Source organism: Sciurus vulgaris (genome assembly GCF_902686455.1).
Source record: "Sciurus vulgaris genome assembly, chromosome: 7".
NCBI classification, from domain to species: domain Eukaryota; kingdom Metazoa; phylum Chordata; class Mammalia; order Rodentia; family Sciuridae; genus Sciurus; species Sciurus vulgaris.
In genome coordinates, this window is record NC_136467.1 from 59,044,565 (window position 1) to 59,062,748 (window position 18,184).

Sequence of the window (18,184 nt, forward strand, 5' to 3'; positions counted from 1 at the left end):
GCTGCTTCCTGCTAGGCTCACATCCTCACACCGCGCCGCCAGAGTGGTCGTGAGCGCGCTGTCCCAGAGCCGTCCGTCCGCCGCCACCGCCTGGCCGCAGCCCCGCGCCCCTGAGTAGCCCTGCGGCCAGCCCAGCCCACTCGCGTCCGCTCCCAGAGTCCGCACCCTCCGCGCATTCCTGCTCGTCCCCGGCCATGCTGTCCTTCCAGTACCCCGACGTGTACCGCGACGAGACTGCTGTGAGTACCCCTGCCGAGTCCACCGGGCTCCCGGCAGCCGGTGCCCGCCCGCCTGGCCGGCCGCCGCCTGCGGCTCGTCTCCCTGCAGCCCCTCGCCCCTGCGTCCCTCCCCTCCCCCTCGGCCTTTGTTTGCAAGAAACGGGCCGGGGGCGCGGGGGCCCGGCTGGCGGTAGCTGGCGGTCTGCTGGCGGTCTGCTGGCGGCAGTCTGTGGTCACCACTGCTTCCTAAAATCAATGGGGTCAAGGGCAGACGCCCGGCTAGGCATGGGCGCCTTAAGGGACTAGGAAGGCAAGGTGTCACTGGTTTTTGACTAGAGAAGCCTCTTAAATATGGTGGTAGGAGAAAGTACACGCCGGTGTGTGCATGTGTGTTCGTGTGAAATGATGTAAGATTTAAAAACAAAAGCAAACTTTTAAAACTTAGAATTTCGAAGTCCTTGGAGTTAAAGCTCATTCATTCTGTTCTAAATCTGCCCAGTCCAGAGCAGAGTGCTGGGCGTTGGTTGCAGGGGGCGCAGAGACCCAGAGTAATAGGGAAGGCAAAGGAGGGACCTGGTATTGTCGCAGGGCTGGTCCAAGTTTTGTCGAAGAAGAAAGGGAGTTGACAGAGGGAGTGGGGATGGCCTTTTTCAAAGTAGTTTTTCCTAGTGGGAGTTAGTCATTTACCTAAGCTGCAGAAGAATTCGAGGTAATTATTGAGATCCAGTGAGTGAAATTCTGAGCAGACACCTTTATTCTGATGTAAAAATTAGTTTGACATTTTAAGAGCTGGATTGAATCCAGACGTTGTGGTCATGATTCTTGTACAGTAGCCAGATTTCTCAGATCACTTAAAATAGAATTAGAGTAAAAATATTTTTGTGTAATACACTTCTGATTTTTTTTTTTCTGTTTACTTTGACCCGATTTATGCCAGAAATTTTGTACTCTAAATCACATCTCACACTGGTGTAAAGGGTGCCAAGGCATTAAAGGACATATTGTTGTAAGTGAAGACTTCCAAGTGTATCTTGTGTTCATGCTTTCACCACTGGCCAGCTGGGAACCATGTCTCTCAGTCTGTGCAGCTGCTGGCTTAGTAAATTTACCTAACAGCCCAAGAAGTTCTTTCCCTGAGTCCCAAAGGTTTGTTTCCTTTGTATGTGGGAATAAATCATGCTAGAATGGGAAAGAGGACGGATTAAATAACACCTAATTGCTAGTTCTGGTTTTGTTACTCACTACCTAGGTGACTTTTGACAGATCACCTACAGATCTCCTTTTATAGGCGTCTTTTCTCATATGGACCATTAGGACTGACCATAGGGCTTACTTACCTCTGCAGTAAGCCTGCTGTCATTCATTCATTTACACAACAGTCTAGCTCTTCAGTGTGCCAGTTAGTAGCTGGAAGAAAGGTATCTTTCATGATTCTGGTTCTTGAGAATCTTTGAGTTTTGAGGGCAGATTTAAATAGAAAGCATACCCATTCTGTGGTTTGATAAATACAGTTTTAGGTGTGTTTTATTTTTGGGGGGTGGGGTGCTTCTTGCTTAGTTTTCACCTATTCTGTGTAGCAAAATCCTATAGTTGGTTTTTCTACATTCAACAGTTTCAGAAAGGGTTAAATAGGGATTTTATAAAAACATTTAAGAGATTACAAACAACTTGAAAGGTTATACTCTTAATTTAAATACTCTCCACTTGCTTCTCACCAAAGTCTGGTGGCCCAGGGAACGCAGCTGGGGTCCAGCCTAGATCCTTTTCTGTTGCTTGCACAGTGTACTTACACTAGCCCTGGCAGCCTACATGGTCTGTCTTTTTTCTGCATCAGGGTTCTGGTCACTAAGCCCTAGGATTGACTTATGCATTTGCTTAAATTATAGCCTTTTTTTTGGAGCATGGGTTAGTTTCTCACCAACATGTGCTAGAAATCACTGTAGCTCTCATTTGAGCATCTTTCAGCCACATGTTCAGCAGTTTCCTGCTGAAATGTGGAGCATGAAACGTTTTTGATGGATTTCTGCCTTTTGGGGTAGAAATTCAGAAACCATGGCACTTCCTGTGCATTGTATGACCATTCTTCATCAGTGGTGCTGTCAGGATGTTCAGGCCTGCTCACACCATAATGGAGGAGTGCTGGAAGGAGGAGAACACAGAAGAGAATGGGGCTGGTTTCCATCAGGAAGAGGAAATGATAGGTGAATTGAGATTGGGAGTTAGCCAGTTGGATAGGGAGGAAGGACATTCCTGAAGTTCAGACTAAAATAAAGCTGCAATTATGGAGGCCTGGTTGGTTGTGGAACTGCATTTGTTTGTAGTATTTAGGAAGGCCATTGTGACCAGGCCATCCATGGATGGGTAAGGTTGAATGGCTGGGAAGAGGAGCAGGTTTGATGAGTTCTGCCAGCTGAGTGTGAGTGTCTATACTTAGTCCCGAAGGCAGTGGGCAAGCTATTGATCAGTATAGGTAAAACATAGAACAGGGTTACCTAGCCCAGTGCCTTACCAGGCCTCTGTTTTAAAACTTCTTGAGGAGGTGAGAAATGGTTTGCAAACTTAAAATCAGACAGAAGAACCATATATACTATATGACTTGCATTCACGGAATGTGGCTATGAGACTGCCCCATTCATAGGGTATGGTCTTAGAAAAGAAAAGAAAAAAAACCTAGGGAGGGTGTGGACCATAGCTTTTGCAGCTGACTGTGGGATTGTCCTGAAAATCAATTTCTTGTCCTCGTTTTCAGTCACCAACCTCATTCAGCTTTAGATGACAGTGCCAGGTGTGGGAAGATAGGGCTATTTCTAGTGGTAGATGCCATTTAAGGAGGCAGCTTGGTATACTGTACACAGGGTTCTGAGTCAAGAGTCCAGCTGTGCACCTGCCTGTCACACCGGACCCTGCTCATTTGCTGAGGGATGCAGCAGGATATTAGATCCATAGACTTTGTAGTTAGCTATGGGTGGGTTGCTGTCCTACTGCTTGTTAACCCTCAGACCTTTGTCAATTGCTTTAGCTCTCTCCAGCTTCAGGTTCCTTATCTGGTAAATGACTTCACAGTGAGGATCAAATGAAGTAATGTAGATAAAATCTGTGGCACAAATTTAACTCGTAGTAATCTCCATATAACGAGTCAGTCTATTGGTCTTCACCCTTGTTAACCTCTCTGAATTGCATTTCATAATCTGTGAAATAGGAAAATCCACAACCCTCTTCCATGGTTATGGATAGTCAGTAAATATTTTTTACTTTGGGTCTAGCACTTGGCAATCAATACCTTATCTTAATCATATAGTTAGCATGATTTCTAGTTAATCTTTTCTACTTTTTTTAATGAAAAGTTAAGTTCCTGGGTATGCCTCAGGATGTTTTTGAGCATCTGATGTCTACCTGAGCTTAGACTTAGTCCTAGGTCTAGCACAGGTCATGCAGGGCCTTGACATGGCTCAATCTTCTGCCTGCCATTGTGCCTCAAAATGTTGGATTGGAGATCCTTTACAACATTTAAATTTTTTTGATTGCATATTGCCAGGGAAAAGAGAATTGTTATTTTAAGCCTGTTTTATAACCAAGGTATATAAAATGTAAGACTTGCAGATGAGATGAAGCACTTTCATTCAATGGTGATAGTCAGCTAAACTCAAAAGGGATATAATTGAAAATTGGTAATTTTATGAAGACCCATCAGGAGAGATTTTTAGTCAGGTTTTACATTTCTTGCTCTTGTCAGTCAGTTGTATAGTGAGAATAGTTCCAGCATGTTCTACTTCATCTGTCCATTTCCCCAGGAGTTCTCTCACCTGCATCAGTTGAGACAGATGCAGAAAGCCTGATGATATAGGCCGAGAGGTTGTTCTCACCTGGTGGTGGCCACACTGGAACCTTGGCCAGGACTAGAAACAGTATTCAAATGTACCTTTTCCAGGATACTTTGCTAGAAGGAATGACCCTTACCTTTTGATAGTTTTGAACAAAGCAAGGAGGAGATACTAAAAACTCATCTGAGACAGAGGTAATCTTCCCAGTAACCTTGCACAGGAAGCCTTGACCAGAAGACTGGCGTCGGTTACAGGTTTGACTGGAAAGACTCATCAGTGTGGCTTCTGTTGATTGGATTAATCTTGATAGTTTAAGGGGGAGAGATTTCCTTTTGGATAATTTCATTAGGCATAATCACCTGGAGAGTGGTGACAAATTGGCCTACTTGCTCCTTCCAGCTCTCTTAACTTGTCCCTGAAGCCAGGCCCTGGAATTTGTGCTGTCAGAAGCTCCCCAGGTGGGATGGCTCCCCTCAGCCAGGCTCTACTTATGCAAAGCAGCCCTCCTCACCCCACTTTGGCAGTGGGGAAGGAGCCCAGTGGCACTCTACTGCTGAGCTACATCCCTAGGCCTTTATATTTTAAGACAGGTTGTCTAAATGACCTTGAACTTGCAATCCTCCCACCTCAGCCTCCTGAGTCACTGGGTTTACAGGCCACGCCACCACACCCAGCTTACCCAAAGCAATTTCATTTCTTCATATATCAGGTAAGTTTAAATGGTGATGCTTTCATGTCTTGCTGTAAGCGAACAAAGGCATTTTGTAATCATAGTACATAACAAGAAGAAGGGCTTCAGTTTAAAGTTTAAAAAGTCTTCATTGCATGCATATAAACCACCTTTTTTAGCTGGTGACAGTCATTCTACCACATATTAGTGACTTGCTTTTGGCACTTGAGACTTAAAAACAAAACTGACCATATGCTGTGTTGTAGGGAGACTTTCTGATTGCATCACAGGCAACGCTTAGCAGGAACGGGAAAACAAGCACGTGCGGTGGCTCCCTCTCAGAGTGCCCTCCTCGTGTGCCCACAGCATTGTGTCCTGTGCTTTGCCCCTGACTGCACATTTTCAAGTTTCTTTAGCACAGCAGCAGGCCTTTGTTTTGTGTTGTTCAGACAGAGCAGTTTCCCATTCTGACCTTTCATCTTTCTTCTCTCTGCAGCTAAAATGTTCTTTTCACAAAGAGTGGCTTGACACCTTTGAGAACCTGCCAACTTTGGTTCATGTGGTAATTTGGGCAGACATGTTGCCAGTGAGCCAATTAGTATTTTTGTCCCTTTCCTATTTCTCCATCACATGGAGAAAATACTAATTTTAATTGGGTCGAGGCCCTAATTATCTAACACCTCATATTGTCTTTCGCAGGTACAGGATTATCATGGGCATAAAATTTGTGACCCTTATGTTTGGCTTGAAGACCCGGACAGCGAGCAAACCAAGGTAATTTCAGCTCATAATTAAAGATAAGCAGCCATAGTAGCCGGCACCATACTGCAGTTGTCCGTCGCTCTAGCTTCTCTCTCCTGTATTTTCTGCCACAAGATGGTGTGTGTACCTGGTAGTAACTACCACTTTTTGTCAAATGATTCATGAGGAAAATGACCAAAGCATTTATAGTCCCCAGGGGAAAATCAAGTAACTTATTAGTTTGTCATGACACTAATGAACCAAGTATTTGAAATGAAAGGATTAGGAAGGAAGGAAGGAAATGGATTTTCACTGGAGAAAGATGATCTGAAAAAAAAAATTGCCTGATGCATTTTTTTCCCAAAGGAAAGAAAATCTTATATGTTGAACAAATGCTGTTTTGCAAGCTGAATGCCAAGCTTAGGTTACTATTTGGTTTTAACACAACAAACAAGAACTAAATTAAACTATAAGAATATTCTTATGTTTTATAAAGGTAAGGTGGGGGAGGGGAAACTTTTTTGCTGTAAAAACAATGCATTCTGGTTTTTGGAGAAAAACATTATTCCAAGAAGTTTCATTTTATTAATAAAAGCTGCCCCTAAGTGCTATGTCCCCTGGATATTTTTCCTTTCTTTGGAGTTTATTATTTATATATACTCTAAGTGGTTAATTAAGTTTGCTTGAGAGGGGGAATGGTGTTTCTCAAATTCACCTCAAGTTCTTTGACTCGTGTTTATGACCATACTACATATTAACTCGGTGCATAGAACATGTGTACTATTTCTGATATGCTCACCTTTCTAGAAGTTTGAGCTTCTTTAGAGTCCCAGAAGACATTTCCTACTGAAAAAAAAGAAAGAGTGGGCAGTTTTGCATACCAGCCTCCAAAGCCTGTTCCTTAGCTCTTCCTCATTGTGTGGGCCTTTGCCACCATAAACACCAGTGTTCCTGGAGAACTGAGGTCAGATTCCTGAGTTCAGATTCACAAGGCCATTTGGATTTTCCAGAAAGCATCCCCTCCTGATGAGTACCTGGCTAGTAGAATCAGGATCTCCTTGCTTTGACAAGGAAAGGCATGTGTGTGAGAGGGGTTTCTAGCAGGGACATGGTGATATATGACAGAGGAAGTCATGCCTACTGGAGTAAAGCCCATGGCCATCTCTCCTTTTTTTTTATACCACCTGGCTTGCCTGATTTCCTTTCTACCATCCTCACCTGTTCTTTGCAACAAGACTCTCTCCTCCATGATCTTCTATGGATGCCTTACGGCTTCTTGTACTTTACTCCTGAAGTCGGCACACCACCATCTCTGTTTTCTAATGGTCGTTACTTTTCACCATACATTCTTTCCCTTTTCTAATTCCCTTCAAGAAAGAGAGGTCTCCTGGGTAAGAGTGGTTGACATTTGTGTTTTCATTTTTCTTTGAAGAAGTCTTGGGTTTTAGAGGTGAATGGGTAGAAATTCCAAGGTGAGGAACAGTTGAGTGTCTTTGGGAATAGGGAAGTCTCTGGCTCTGCATTTAAGGATAGAGGAATAGAGGCAAACAGGTGTGAGGTTGTCACCTCACCTCTCCCTACAGGTGACCTTGATCACCCAGCATTGGACTAAGCTGAGACCAAGGAACTGAGGCTGGGAGTGGAGAGTTACAGGCAGCTGTGTAATTGTAATGGATAGAAAGCACCAGGGAAGAAAACGAACTTCCTAAGTATCCCTGGGAGAACTCTCCCCAAGGACATGATGATGTCTTTGCCTTAAGCCTTGGGTACACCCTGGAGTTTGCCAGCCTTTTTTAGTGATTGATCAATTCAGCCACAGCAGACTTTGTTGTGCATTGAGGATGCACACTTTGGTGTTCCTCAGTTGGTAGTGACTGGTCCCATGGATGACAAGCCACTTATTAATGCCAAACTTCCAATTAGTGGATGAAGCTGTTCGTCAGTGAGCTTATTAATGTCAAACTTCCAATTAGTGAGCTTGCAGTCAGCCCTTGATAGAAGCTAATGACATTGAAGTGTATGTTATTATTTTTGTGGTATATATTTATGGGATGCTTACTTGTGCCAGGTACTTTCTCAAGAGTTTTATGTACCCTATCTCTTTTAATTCTCAAACTCTAGAGTAGTTCCTTTTATTTTTCCCATTTTACAGATGCCTAAATTGAGGTGCTAAGTGACTTATTTAGTAAGCGTGTTTCTAGGAGTGGAACCCAGGTAGCCGAGGTGATTATCAAGTTTGTGTTAAAAACTTAAAAGTAGAAAGACTTGAGGTTGTAATAGCTTGGGATGCAGGCTGCAGGAATTTATTCATGTTCATGCTTGCCATGGGACTTTATGAGCCTTCATGTCTGGACCCTGGGCCATCCCCTACACCCAGTAACCACCTGTGTGACAGCATGCCACAGGTGTTGGGGTGGGCAGCCCGTACCATCCTACTGCCTCTCAGGTACACACCTCTCTCGCTCCTCCTAAACAGGCTTGTCATTGATGTGGGCTAGTGTATCATCTGGGATTGAAAGGGTTAAATTTTGTTCTCAGATCAAAAGGATAGAATGTGTTTTTCTTTTCTCTTTTTTTGGAGGGGTGGGGGTGCTAGGGAATGAACCCAGGGCCTGCCATGCTAAGCAGGGATCTATCTCTGAACTATACCCTCAGTCCCCAGGATGGTTTTTTTTTTGGGGTTTTTTTTTTTTTTTTTTTTTTTTTTTAATAAACAGAAAAAGGGCAGGAGCATTTTCTGTTAGTGGTCATAAGCATACCCACAGGGTGCTTTGACCATGCCTTGCGGGTTAAGAGAATATTGGCATCACCTCTAAAACAAAGAAAAGACTGCTTGTTACATTTTTGGTAAAATCCTGTTAGAAGTGAGAAACATTTGTAGCTGTTTTATACTGAGATCTGAATGCTATCAATAGCTCTTTGATTCTATCTTATATTTATTTTAGGTTACCTAATTTTGACAGTGGCATGTAAGGCTCTATCCTTTATAAAAGTCTTTAACTTGGGCCAAACTGGTAGCTTGGAAATTTTTAAATAACAGGGATGGAGATAGGAGGGGGTTGAATCTGTGTGAATCCTTTCAAGCTGTTAGTGCCTATATAACCCTGTTCTGTAGCACATATTCCAGATTGCAAATCACATACCTCTCAATTGATTCCGTGAAGGAGATTCAACCCTGACAGGAAAACTTAACAGAAATGTTTGGTAAAGAGGAAACAGTAGACCACTACTGCCCAACAGATAGATAATGCAGGTGTATTTTAATTTATTGTAGCTACATATAAAAAGCAAGGAATGAAATTAGTTTTATTTTGTACAGTATAGCCAAATCATTTCTCTTTTTTTTTTTTTTTTTTTTTGGCAGTGTTGGGGCTCAGCCCCATGGCCTTGTGTGTACTAGGCAAGTGTTCTACCAACAAACTAGATTCCCAGCCCTCCAAATTATTTCTACATGTTATCAGTATAACATATTATTAAGGTATTTTTACAGTCTTTTCTAAAAATGAATTTTTATGAATCCAAGGTTTATTTTACACTTGCATTGTGTCATTTCAGACCAACCCTGTGCTCAGGAGCTACAGTTGGCTAGTGCCTACCGTATTGGACAGTGAAGATAGGTACTCTTTCTTGTAAATATGTGTAAAAATGTAAATAAAAATTAGATTAAAAAACAGCAGTTTTGTCACAGGAATTTAAGAGCCATTTAATATTAATATAAATAGAAAATTATATAAAACTTTATACTACTTGATATTAAAAAACTTAAAATCCAAAGCTAAAAGTGGGACTCATCTGCTTGAACAAGATCACACTGCTCTAAGGTAGAATGTTCTTTCTCATTATTTTTATATGTCCTGCAATGTTTTGGCCAAAGTAATAAAACATGAATCAGAATATGGTAGAAGAGAAAACAGCATTATCTTAATTGTACATTATACATTCATGCATCTAGAAAACCTAAGGCAAATAACTGAAGATTTATGAAAATTAGTGACTTCAGTAAAATAGTATACAAAGTAAACAAAGTCAGTAGTACTCTTACATATCATCATTAATGAAAAAAAGAATCCATTTGATAATAACAAAAAGCAAATATCTTAATAACAAAAAGCAAATGTCTGAGAGTATAGACAAGAGCAAGCTTACTAGGACAGGAGTAATATCACTGTCAGAAAAGAGAAGATCTGGAACCAGGGATGTAGTTCAGTGGTTGAGTGCTTGCTCTGCATGCACAAGGTTATAGTTTGTTCCCCTGCACTGAAGAAAACAAACAAGAAACAAAACAAAAACAGAAATTGTTGGGGAGATCTGGAGAAGGTAAGTTTGTGGCATCATTTGTAATAGTGAAAAACTGAAATGATCATTTTCCAACATGAGTGACGTTATTGCACATAATAGAATTCATTTTCTTAATGAGATAGTATGAATTTATTAACTCATTGAGCTATCAAGATTGCTCAGGAACATGAAAAGTTGGCTATGGTAGAACACTGAGAGAAGGATGCAGGGCCACAGTTCTCTAAATGATTACGACTTTAAATATCTTTGTGAAAACTATTTTAGGAGACTCTTTAGAAAATACAAACCAAACATCCAAAGTAAGATGAAGGAGGCTGGAGTTGTAGCCCAGTGGTAGAGCAGTTGCCTAGCATGTGTGAAACACTAGGTTCGATCCTCAGCACCACATAAAAATAAATAAAGGCATTGTGTACATATGCAACTAAAAAAAATTTTTTTAAAGTAAGATAAAGGCAAAACTCTGGGTTAAAACCTTTTAGATATGTAAGTGTGAGATATTCTTGAAACGTGTGAACCATAGTGAAATCTCAGTGGTGTGAATGGGACAGCCGGTAATCATGGAAATTTTCAGCCTGAAATTATGGTTATTCAAAGCTGAGATAGGCAGGTCCCAAAGATCCATGCTTTCCATTCCTTGGGCATTTCCATCTTATCCTCTGCAGCTTGTAGCAGTTTGCATCAGTGTTGGTGTACCCCAAAGTTTTGGTAAGTTGAGTCTACAGTCCACTAATGATGAGGATCCATTCCCCCTCACTCCATCCCTGCACTGACATTCATCTGCATGTGGTTGACTTCCTAATCTTTACCTTCCTGAATTTCTCTCTGGTATGTGCACTTACTTCCCATGGCAAACAAACATGCAAAGTCCAACCCCCACACTTTTCCTTGGCTCTGCCCAACTACTTTCTCCCTCTCAGTTGATTCCCGGTCCCTTTGTGCCCACTTCAGGTCCTATTTTGTTATGGGCTATCTCCCTCTCTCTTTCTACCTGCCAACAAGCCTCTCTGTGGGAACACCTTTACCCTTGTTACAATTCCTTATAACATCTCCCATCAGTAGACAGAAAGGTCCCCAGCTCATGAGGACTTGACACTGGTGTGAAGGCAATGCTCATTCAGTGGAAGTCGTACTTGGAACTGAATGTTGATCTTTCACTGAGTTAGCGATGTGCAGTATGATTGATCCTCCTTTGTAATGCTGGCAGCAGCAGTAAACCAGGACTCCCAGCCAGCCACCAGAAGTAAAAGTAAATCACTGAAATTCTGCCATGTGCTGTGTTGCTCAGTGGTGCTGTTCAGTAGGTTAGGTATGCAACCTGGTTTTGACTGGCTGTATTGTAAGCTTATGATGGGTTTCTCGGGACATAATGCCACCCCAGGTCGAGAGCTTCTGCAAACCATTCTCTTTGAGATTAATGATAGCCTAGTTACCAAGTCCCGTGGCTTTCAAAAATCAGTTGTCATGTCCAGGGGGAGCTGTACAGACTTGTGTATACTAGCCAGGGGCCTCTCCTCCTCCTTGCCCTGCATTGCCTCTGTGACCTTTGGAGTTTGTTCCTATCGCTTTCATCATCTGGGAAGCTTCTTAGATCAGATTAAATTAATATTTATTCTTCCTGGCCTCTTCACCCACGTGCTGCCAGGCAGTTCACATTCATACAACCTTTGCTTCCCTTCCTGATAGTGATTAAATTCTTCCCTTTTCTTCTCTGGTTGGGCTTTGTCCCAAGATCCAGATAGAAGCAATGTCTTCATAACCTCCGTCTCTATTTTACACTACCTTATTTTGGCTTCATCCTCTTAACTGAATATTCCAGGAATTTACTGAGTAACTGAAGGAGATCTGTAGAGAAAGGAGATATTCACACCTTTCAAGGAATAGCCATCTTACTTATAATTAACTGTCAAGTCAGAATTTCACTGAAACTGTCCTAGGGCTTGGGAACACTAGTTAACCATATGTAGACTATCAGCTGCTTATATCTGATGAATAATTTTTTCCCCGCCTGAGTATTTCCCTGCACAAAATGAGAATAATGACAGCTCCATTTCCTTTGTGGATCCTGAGAGAACTCCAACAGGAGCCAACAACAGTAACAACAAAAGTTTTGTGTGTAGTCATTCCTTCTAAAACAATAGGATAAAATTTCAATTTGTTACAGAGAGGATGAAAGAAAGATACACTATAGATCTTTTTAGGACATTATGTGCTCTCCTTTCCCATGAACTGAGCGGTTAAAGACACCCATTACACCTGCCGGGAAGGGACTCTCAGAAGCAGTCTTGCAGGGTAGGAAACCTAGAAATGCCCTCTTTTCTTCCCTTATACCAGCACTGTTTCCTTAGCAGGGAAGACCTAAATCTTAAAGGACTTCTGATCATCTCAGCTTATTTGAACATCCTAGCATTTCAATATCCTAGATATTTTATAATGTCATAGAGGTTAGTAGAGAATAGGGTTTAGGGAGGTAAACCTGCCTTCCATGGCGCCCTTCCTTCTGAAATCAGGGTTTTGGTTTTTGCTTGCTTTTGTGTTTGTTCTTTAAGTTTAACCCTGGAAGTCTATAGCAGGAGTTTATGCTCATTTCTGGTTTTAGTCTGGCCCAGGTTCACCTGGATTAAGTGCTTTCCCTAGCATGGGTGCAGAGCCATCCTCTGAAAGAATAAAATATGGACCCTTGTGAACAGGGTTTCCTCTGTCGTTGCCTCTCCCGGTCAGGCCATGGCTTCATCAGACTGAAGAAGAACAAGTGGAATAGAAGCTCGCTCCTGAAACTTTGAGTATCATGAAGACTAGTTAAATGTTTCTAAGCCAAAAGATAGCCATTAAGGCTGAATATTGGAGCTGAAGGATATTGGGAATTACAGATATGAAAAACTAGTTTTGGTTTACAATGTTCTTTGAAGACCTCAGACTAGGAATATCCTCTTTGTGGATCATTCCTTCATCCTGTGATGTCCAGTACTTCTCCATGGAAGATGGAATATCTGCCCTTTGGGACCAGAAGTCAGAAGACACACACCTTGGTCTTCTGTTTTCTTCTGTGGCCAGGAAGGTACCTAATCAGGATTCACTTTCCTCTCTGATGAGTAAAATCTTGTAGGTTCATTTAGCTGCAAGGTATAATGATACCCAAGTGAGAATGTTTGTAAAAGCCCATTTCACCTGCCAGTGAAGAGGATGCTGTTTGGCACTGCTACTTAAACCCTTTGGAATGCAGATGATCTGATTCTGCTCCCCCAGTTGCTTAGTGGGAATGTTGAACTTCAAAGACTCATCTCTTTATTTCATTCACAAAACCCAACCTAATTTTCCTTCAGCATTCTAGCTTTTTCACACACAAAAAAAAAAAGAAAAAAAAAAAGATGCATTCTTGGCATTGACTTTTGAATGAAGTGGAGACTTTAAGTGTGGTTTCATTGTTCTAGAGTGTGGTGATTAAACTAGGCAAAGATCACCTTAAAGCAATCTGATAGGATCTCTTTTAATTAGTACTTTGCGAATCCCACCCACAAAGCTAACCTGAGAAACACCCACCCATTCATTAATGTTTCATGTAAGGACCTGGACTGAGAATTGCTACTGTCTGTCATCTCTTCTTCAGTACAGACAGAAAATGCTTTAAGCAAACGTAATACCACATATTATCTCAATCTTCAAAACTTCTTGTGTCTCAAATGTCTTATTACTTCCCATGGGAATATTTACCCTTATTACAGTCTGTAAACATACTTCCCATAAGTCCACACTTGAAATATATACTTAGGGTACAAATTCCTTTTAATTTCTGGCTGGGATAATTGTCAAAGGTATGAGGAAGTTGCTGATACCAGACCACTCCTTTCTTCTGTTACTGTCCCTTTTCTTTTTCTACCTCCTTTCTCTTGCTTTCTCTTAACAGTGTTTTCAATGCAAGCAGCAGAGACTAGTTTTGGGCAAGTTAGGGAAATAGGGGATTTATGGCAAGGATATGAGGGCAGTTCCAAGGATGGACTGAGGGTCAGACTTGATAGGCAGCAACTAAATACTAGGGCAGGAATTCCCACTCTTCATCCAACGCTGCTAATGGCATTGATGATTTTCACTGATTCAACCCACTGTCCCCTGTTCAAGTGACTGCAGCCCCAGAGAGGACGTCTTGATTGGCCAAGCTCTGGATGTACATGTCCCTCCATATGGTAGCAGTCAGAGGAAGCTTTTGTAGAAGCTCCTGCAATGGCAGGAAAGCAGCCTGTCCCACTTAGAAGGGAGGGAGAGTGGCCTCGTTCTCTTTATATTTCCCTTCTTTTTCCCTTCCTCCCCTCTGTCCTCAGTTTATCCTCTGTCTTCTGTGCCAAGCAAATATCAGGTTAAATGATGTGGGTACATGATTATAAGACAGACAGATGTGGTATATGCCAGTGTAGAATTCATGCTAGTCTGGGAGGACCAGAGGGTACAGATGGCCAAGCCAGAGGTCAGTGCCCAGAGGAGGCTGGGCTGCATCTTGAGTAGAGGCTAGGAGTCTAACCCCATTTATTTACTGTTAGGGAAGCTCCATTATAGAAGATCAGACCCTAAACCACTGATGAAATGCTCGAAGTACTTACCATTAATATTTTCCCTGTAGGCAGTTACTCAACTTTAGTATCAGCGATGTGTTTTTTCGGTAAGGAATGCTGACGTCACATACAGTATCTTGGGGCTAGTGGTATAGTTCAGTGGGAGAGCACTTGCCTCGCAGGTGAGGCCCTTGGTTCCATCCCCAGTAGTGTGAAACAAACAGAGAATAGATAAAAGACAGACATCATTATCTTTGGGGAAAACAATTTACAACTAAAGAACTGAGATAACTCTGACTTCTTTGAACCTACTTTGTTTATTTTTTTTCATATTTAGTTGCCTAAAATCCATTTACTGTACCATTCTGCCATGTCAAGTGGGGAAAGTGCACACTCATTAAAAAAAAAAAAAAAAAAAAAAAAAAAAAATCATCTGGCTGCCCAAGCTCTGCTTCTGGAGCTTCTCATTCAATAGAGATCTAAATTCCCATCCCTAGGTAGTTCTTTAGAAGTAGAAAGACAGGTTTGAATTCTAGCTCCACAGTTTTACTGGATCTGAGGCCATGTTTTTAGCCTCTCTAAGCTTCAATTTTCTGACCTATAATTTGGAGAAAACCACCTCACATAGTTGTGGTGAAAACTAAGTAAGTGTTTTTGAACCATTCTGCAAAGCAACAGACCCATGAAAGTGCTTAATAAATATTCACCATTGCACTTAGCACTGAACATTAAGTAGCATGGAAATTATCTGCTTCTTGAACCATTGAAAGACCTCATCTTAAGAGCAATCCAGGACAAGTTCTTTTATTAATCCTTGGGCTCTTTACCCCACTTTATTCTTGTTTATTGTTCTGTTCACATTTTCTTTTTGGATCACTTTTAGTCATTTGTATTTCTTAGAAATCATCCATCTAGTTGAGGTTTTAAAGTTAATGGCAGGGGTTATGTGTGACATTATTCTGTAATGACTTTACTCTCCCTGTCTGTAGTTACATTTCTTTGTCATTCCTAATTTTGAGTATCTATAACTTCTCTCTCCTTTCTGTGATTAGTTTAGCCAGACCTTTGGCATGTCTATCTATCAACCTTTCTTTTAAAGAAGCAGCTCTAGGGATTTAAAAGTTATACTTTTTAAATTTTCTAGTTCATTAACTTTTTTTATTCTAAAAACTTTTTGATTTGATTGCTTAATTTAATTTCACTTTTCTCATCTAATGATAAATCTCTTTGGAATAAGTGCAGATAACTTATTCCAGTCCCAGGTAGGTAGCCTGTGGTTAAGCTTCTCTTAATTCCTCCTCCTCCCACCCTGCTCCTGGTCATCCAACCTCACTTTGCTCAGCAAACCCAGGGCCCCTGGGAGGGCTGCTTTAGCCAGGACCGTTGCTGAGCAGCACTTTAAGCCCAGCTCAGTCTGGATCCTGTGAGAAAAGGAGCTGTGTGGCTCACAGGATTAGAGTCTGGGGTAAATGCATTTATGTTCAGTCTGGTCCAGGGTACACATGGTATTTCTGGGAACCAGTCTCTCTTTGTCTCTTAGGTCTTCCGCTCATCTTTGATCATTTTGTTTCCAACCACCTCTCCTATGTGGTAAGGAAAGATGGGTCTTGTCTCTTTAGGTTTCACACGGTCCTTACAGCCCCATCTCTTCTAAGAGGTGGTAACTTCTATCTGTCAGCATTCAGCTCTACCCCTGGTGGTGGGGGGGGGGACAAAAACCTTCTGATTGCTTTGCTAGGATTCACAACTACTTTATCAACTACTTTATTGACTGTTTTCATGGAGGAAAATTGATGGGAAAACACTGCACATAAAAATGAACAGAGTTTACTTATATGAAGAATGTAGAGGGAGTTAGCATAGAAAATAGTGGTGTCTGTACCATCTGTGTTTGATGGAGGTGCCAGCTACGGGAACCCAGGACCCTGAGAGTGCACAGTTGCAGATGATAAGATTGATGAAGAAAGAAAGTCAACCTCAAATTCTCTGAAAACTCAACTGTCATTTTCTGAACCATTCTTTTTATTTGAGTACAAAGCACCTCACCTGGGCCAGATGTTCAAGTACAGCGTGTAGGTGGCACATCCAGGCAGGCACACGAGTTTCTCAGGCCTCTTCCTCTGCATTCCCAAGTTAAATGCTGTGGGACCAGAACAGGTGGATTCCTCTGATGTGTGTGGAAGTCATGCTAAGGAGCCTTTAGATAGCCACAGCCTTGTCCTGCAAGGATGTCTGGGGCCCAGGGCCTGGGACAGAGGTGCTCTGATTGGCTAACAAAGGTCAGACACCTCTGTCTGACTTTCAGGTATCAGAAAGAAACACATTTCTTTTGGCCACATCCCATGAACTTCAATGTGTAATAGTCTTGTTTTTCCTATTTTCCAATAAGTATTCTTATTTTCCTTTGGACTCTTTCAGTGATAACAAGGATAATCAAGAAAGGATGTATCGGTGTTTACTTTCTCCATGGTCCCTATTTAATTAGGTTTGGATTTGAGGTGCGAATAGTCACTTTCCTCACCAGATTTCTGTTTAGTAGGGTCTCTGAGCTACAAGGGGTTAAAATTTTAACTTTGAATGGGATTCCAGGTTATGGCTAGTACTGAAAACAACACTTTATCCTGAGGTCTGGATGAGGGTTTCTCTTCCGTTTTCCTTGGTTGATAATAACTAACCCCAGGGAGGGAACAATGAGAATGGGCAGAGAAGGTGGAAAGAAACTTCACTGGCTTTCTAGAAGGCCTATTGACCATGTGTAGCTTAGCTCCCTGTTGAGTTCTCCTTACCTGAGGACAGATGGTCCTACAAAGAGAGGGGCCCAGCCTGTCCTTAACTTTAAAGGACAAGCTGAAAGAATCTGGGCTCTCATGGATTAAACTGGTATTTCTCTTCCTCAGGAATGAGTAGGGGGTTTGTGGATTAGGAAGAGAAAGGCATTTCACTTAGTTGAGGCTCATGGCAATGAGGTCACAACAGTCCTGAACAAACTTTTATTCTTGGGGTTTAAGGTTTCTTCTGATTTTTGTTCATGTTCAATGAGTACTGGAAAGGAGCAACATTTTTTTTTCTTTTTTTTTGGTACAGATTCCTCCTATTACTCTTGGAAAGTACATTTTCCTGGTTGTCTGTAGTCTCAATTTCTAGATATGTTTCCTGGAAAGCAGTAGCATCTCTTTCTCTGTTTGGCACGACCAACTTCCAGTCCTCTCGATGACTCCTGTCCTCCTGGGCCTGCATCCCTCAGCCTTGGGCGAGCTTGGCCACCTCTTGCTGTAGGGGGATCCGTGCCCATGGAGAGTCACTTCTGAATTCTGCCAGTGAGGGGGGTTCGAGGGTGCTGCCCCTGGCCTTCTGGACCTTGACACTTCACCTAGGCTGGGGTTGTGGTTTCCTGGTGTCACAGGTCTTGCTGTGACACCAGCTACTTTCTCCAGCGCCCGTGATTCTGTAACCGGGTCCTCTAGGTGTCACCGTCATCCCTGGATGTAGCAGGGGATCGACTCCAGTACCACTCCTGGATACCAAAAGCCCCAGCGCTCAAGTTCCTTATGTGAAATGATGTAGTATTTGCACATAACCTACTTATATTCTCCTGTATACTTTAAGTCATCTCTAGGTTAATTATATACCTAATACAATGCTGCTTAAGTAGTTATTATACTGTCTTGTTTAGGGAATAATGACAAGGGGAAAAGTTCATACATGTTTAGTAAGGAAATCATTTTTTTCCCCAAATATTTTTGATTCACAGTTGGTCAAATCCGAGTGTCAAATGCAGAGTATGTCAAATGCAACTGTATATGTAGCAAAAACCCCTCAAAGTTCACAGGGTGTAGATTACGCGCCATGCCTGGTTCTTGTTGGTAGTTGGAAAGGGGAGGTTGACACTTGTAG

General features: G+C 42.0%; 1 protein-coding gene across 1 annotated transcript in view; it reads left to right on the top strand.

Moving 5' to 3' along the window:
- The first annotated feature begins 43 nt into the window (after positions 1-43).
- Positions 44-18,184, top strand: part of PREP (prolyl endopeptidase) — a 110,674-nt gene continuing 92,533 nt past the window's right edge. The window contains exons 1-2 of the mRNA XM_079149042.1: positions 44-239; positions 5,409-5,483. Of these exons, the coding sequence (XP_079005168.1) occupies positions 195-239; positions 5,409-5,483 (120 nt within the window). The 5' untranslated portion in view covers positions 44-194. The remainder of the gene's footprint in view (positions 240-5,408; positions 5,484-18,184) is intronic.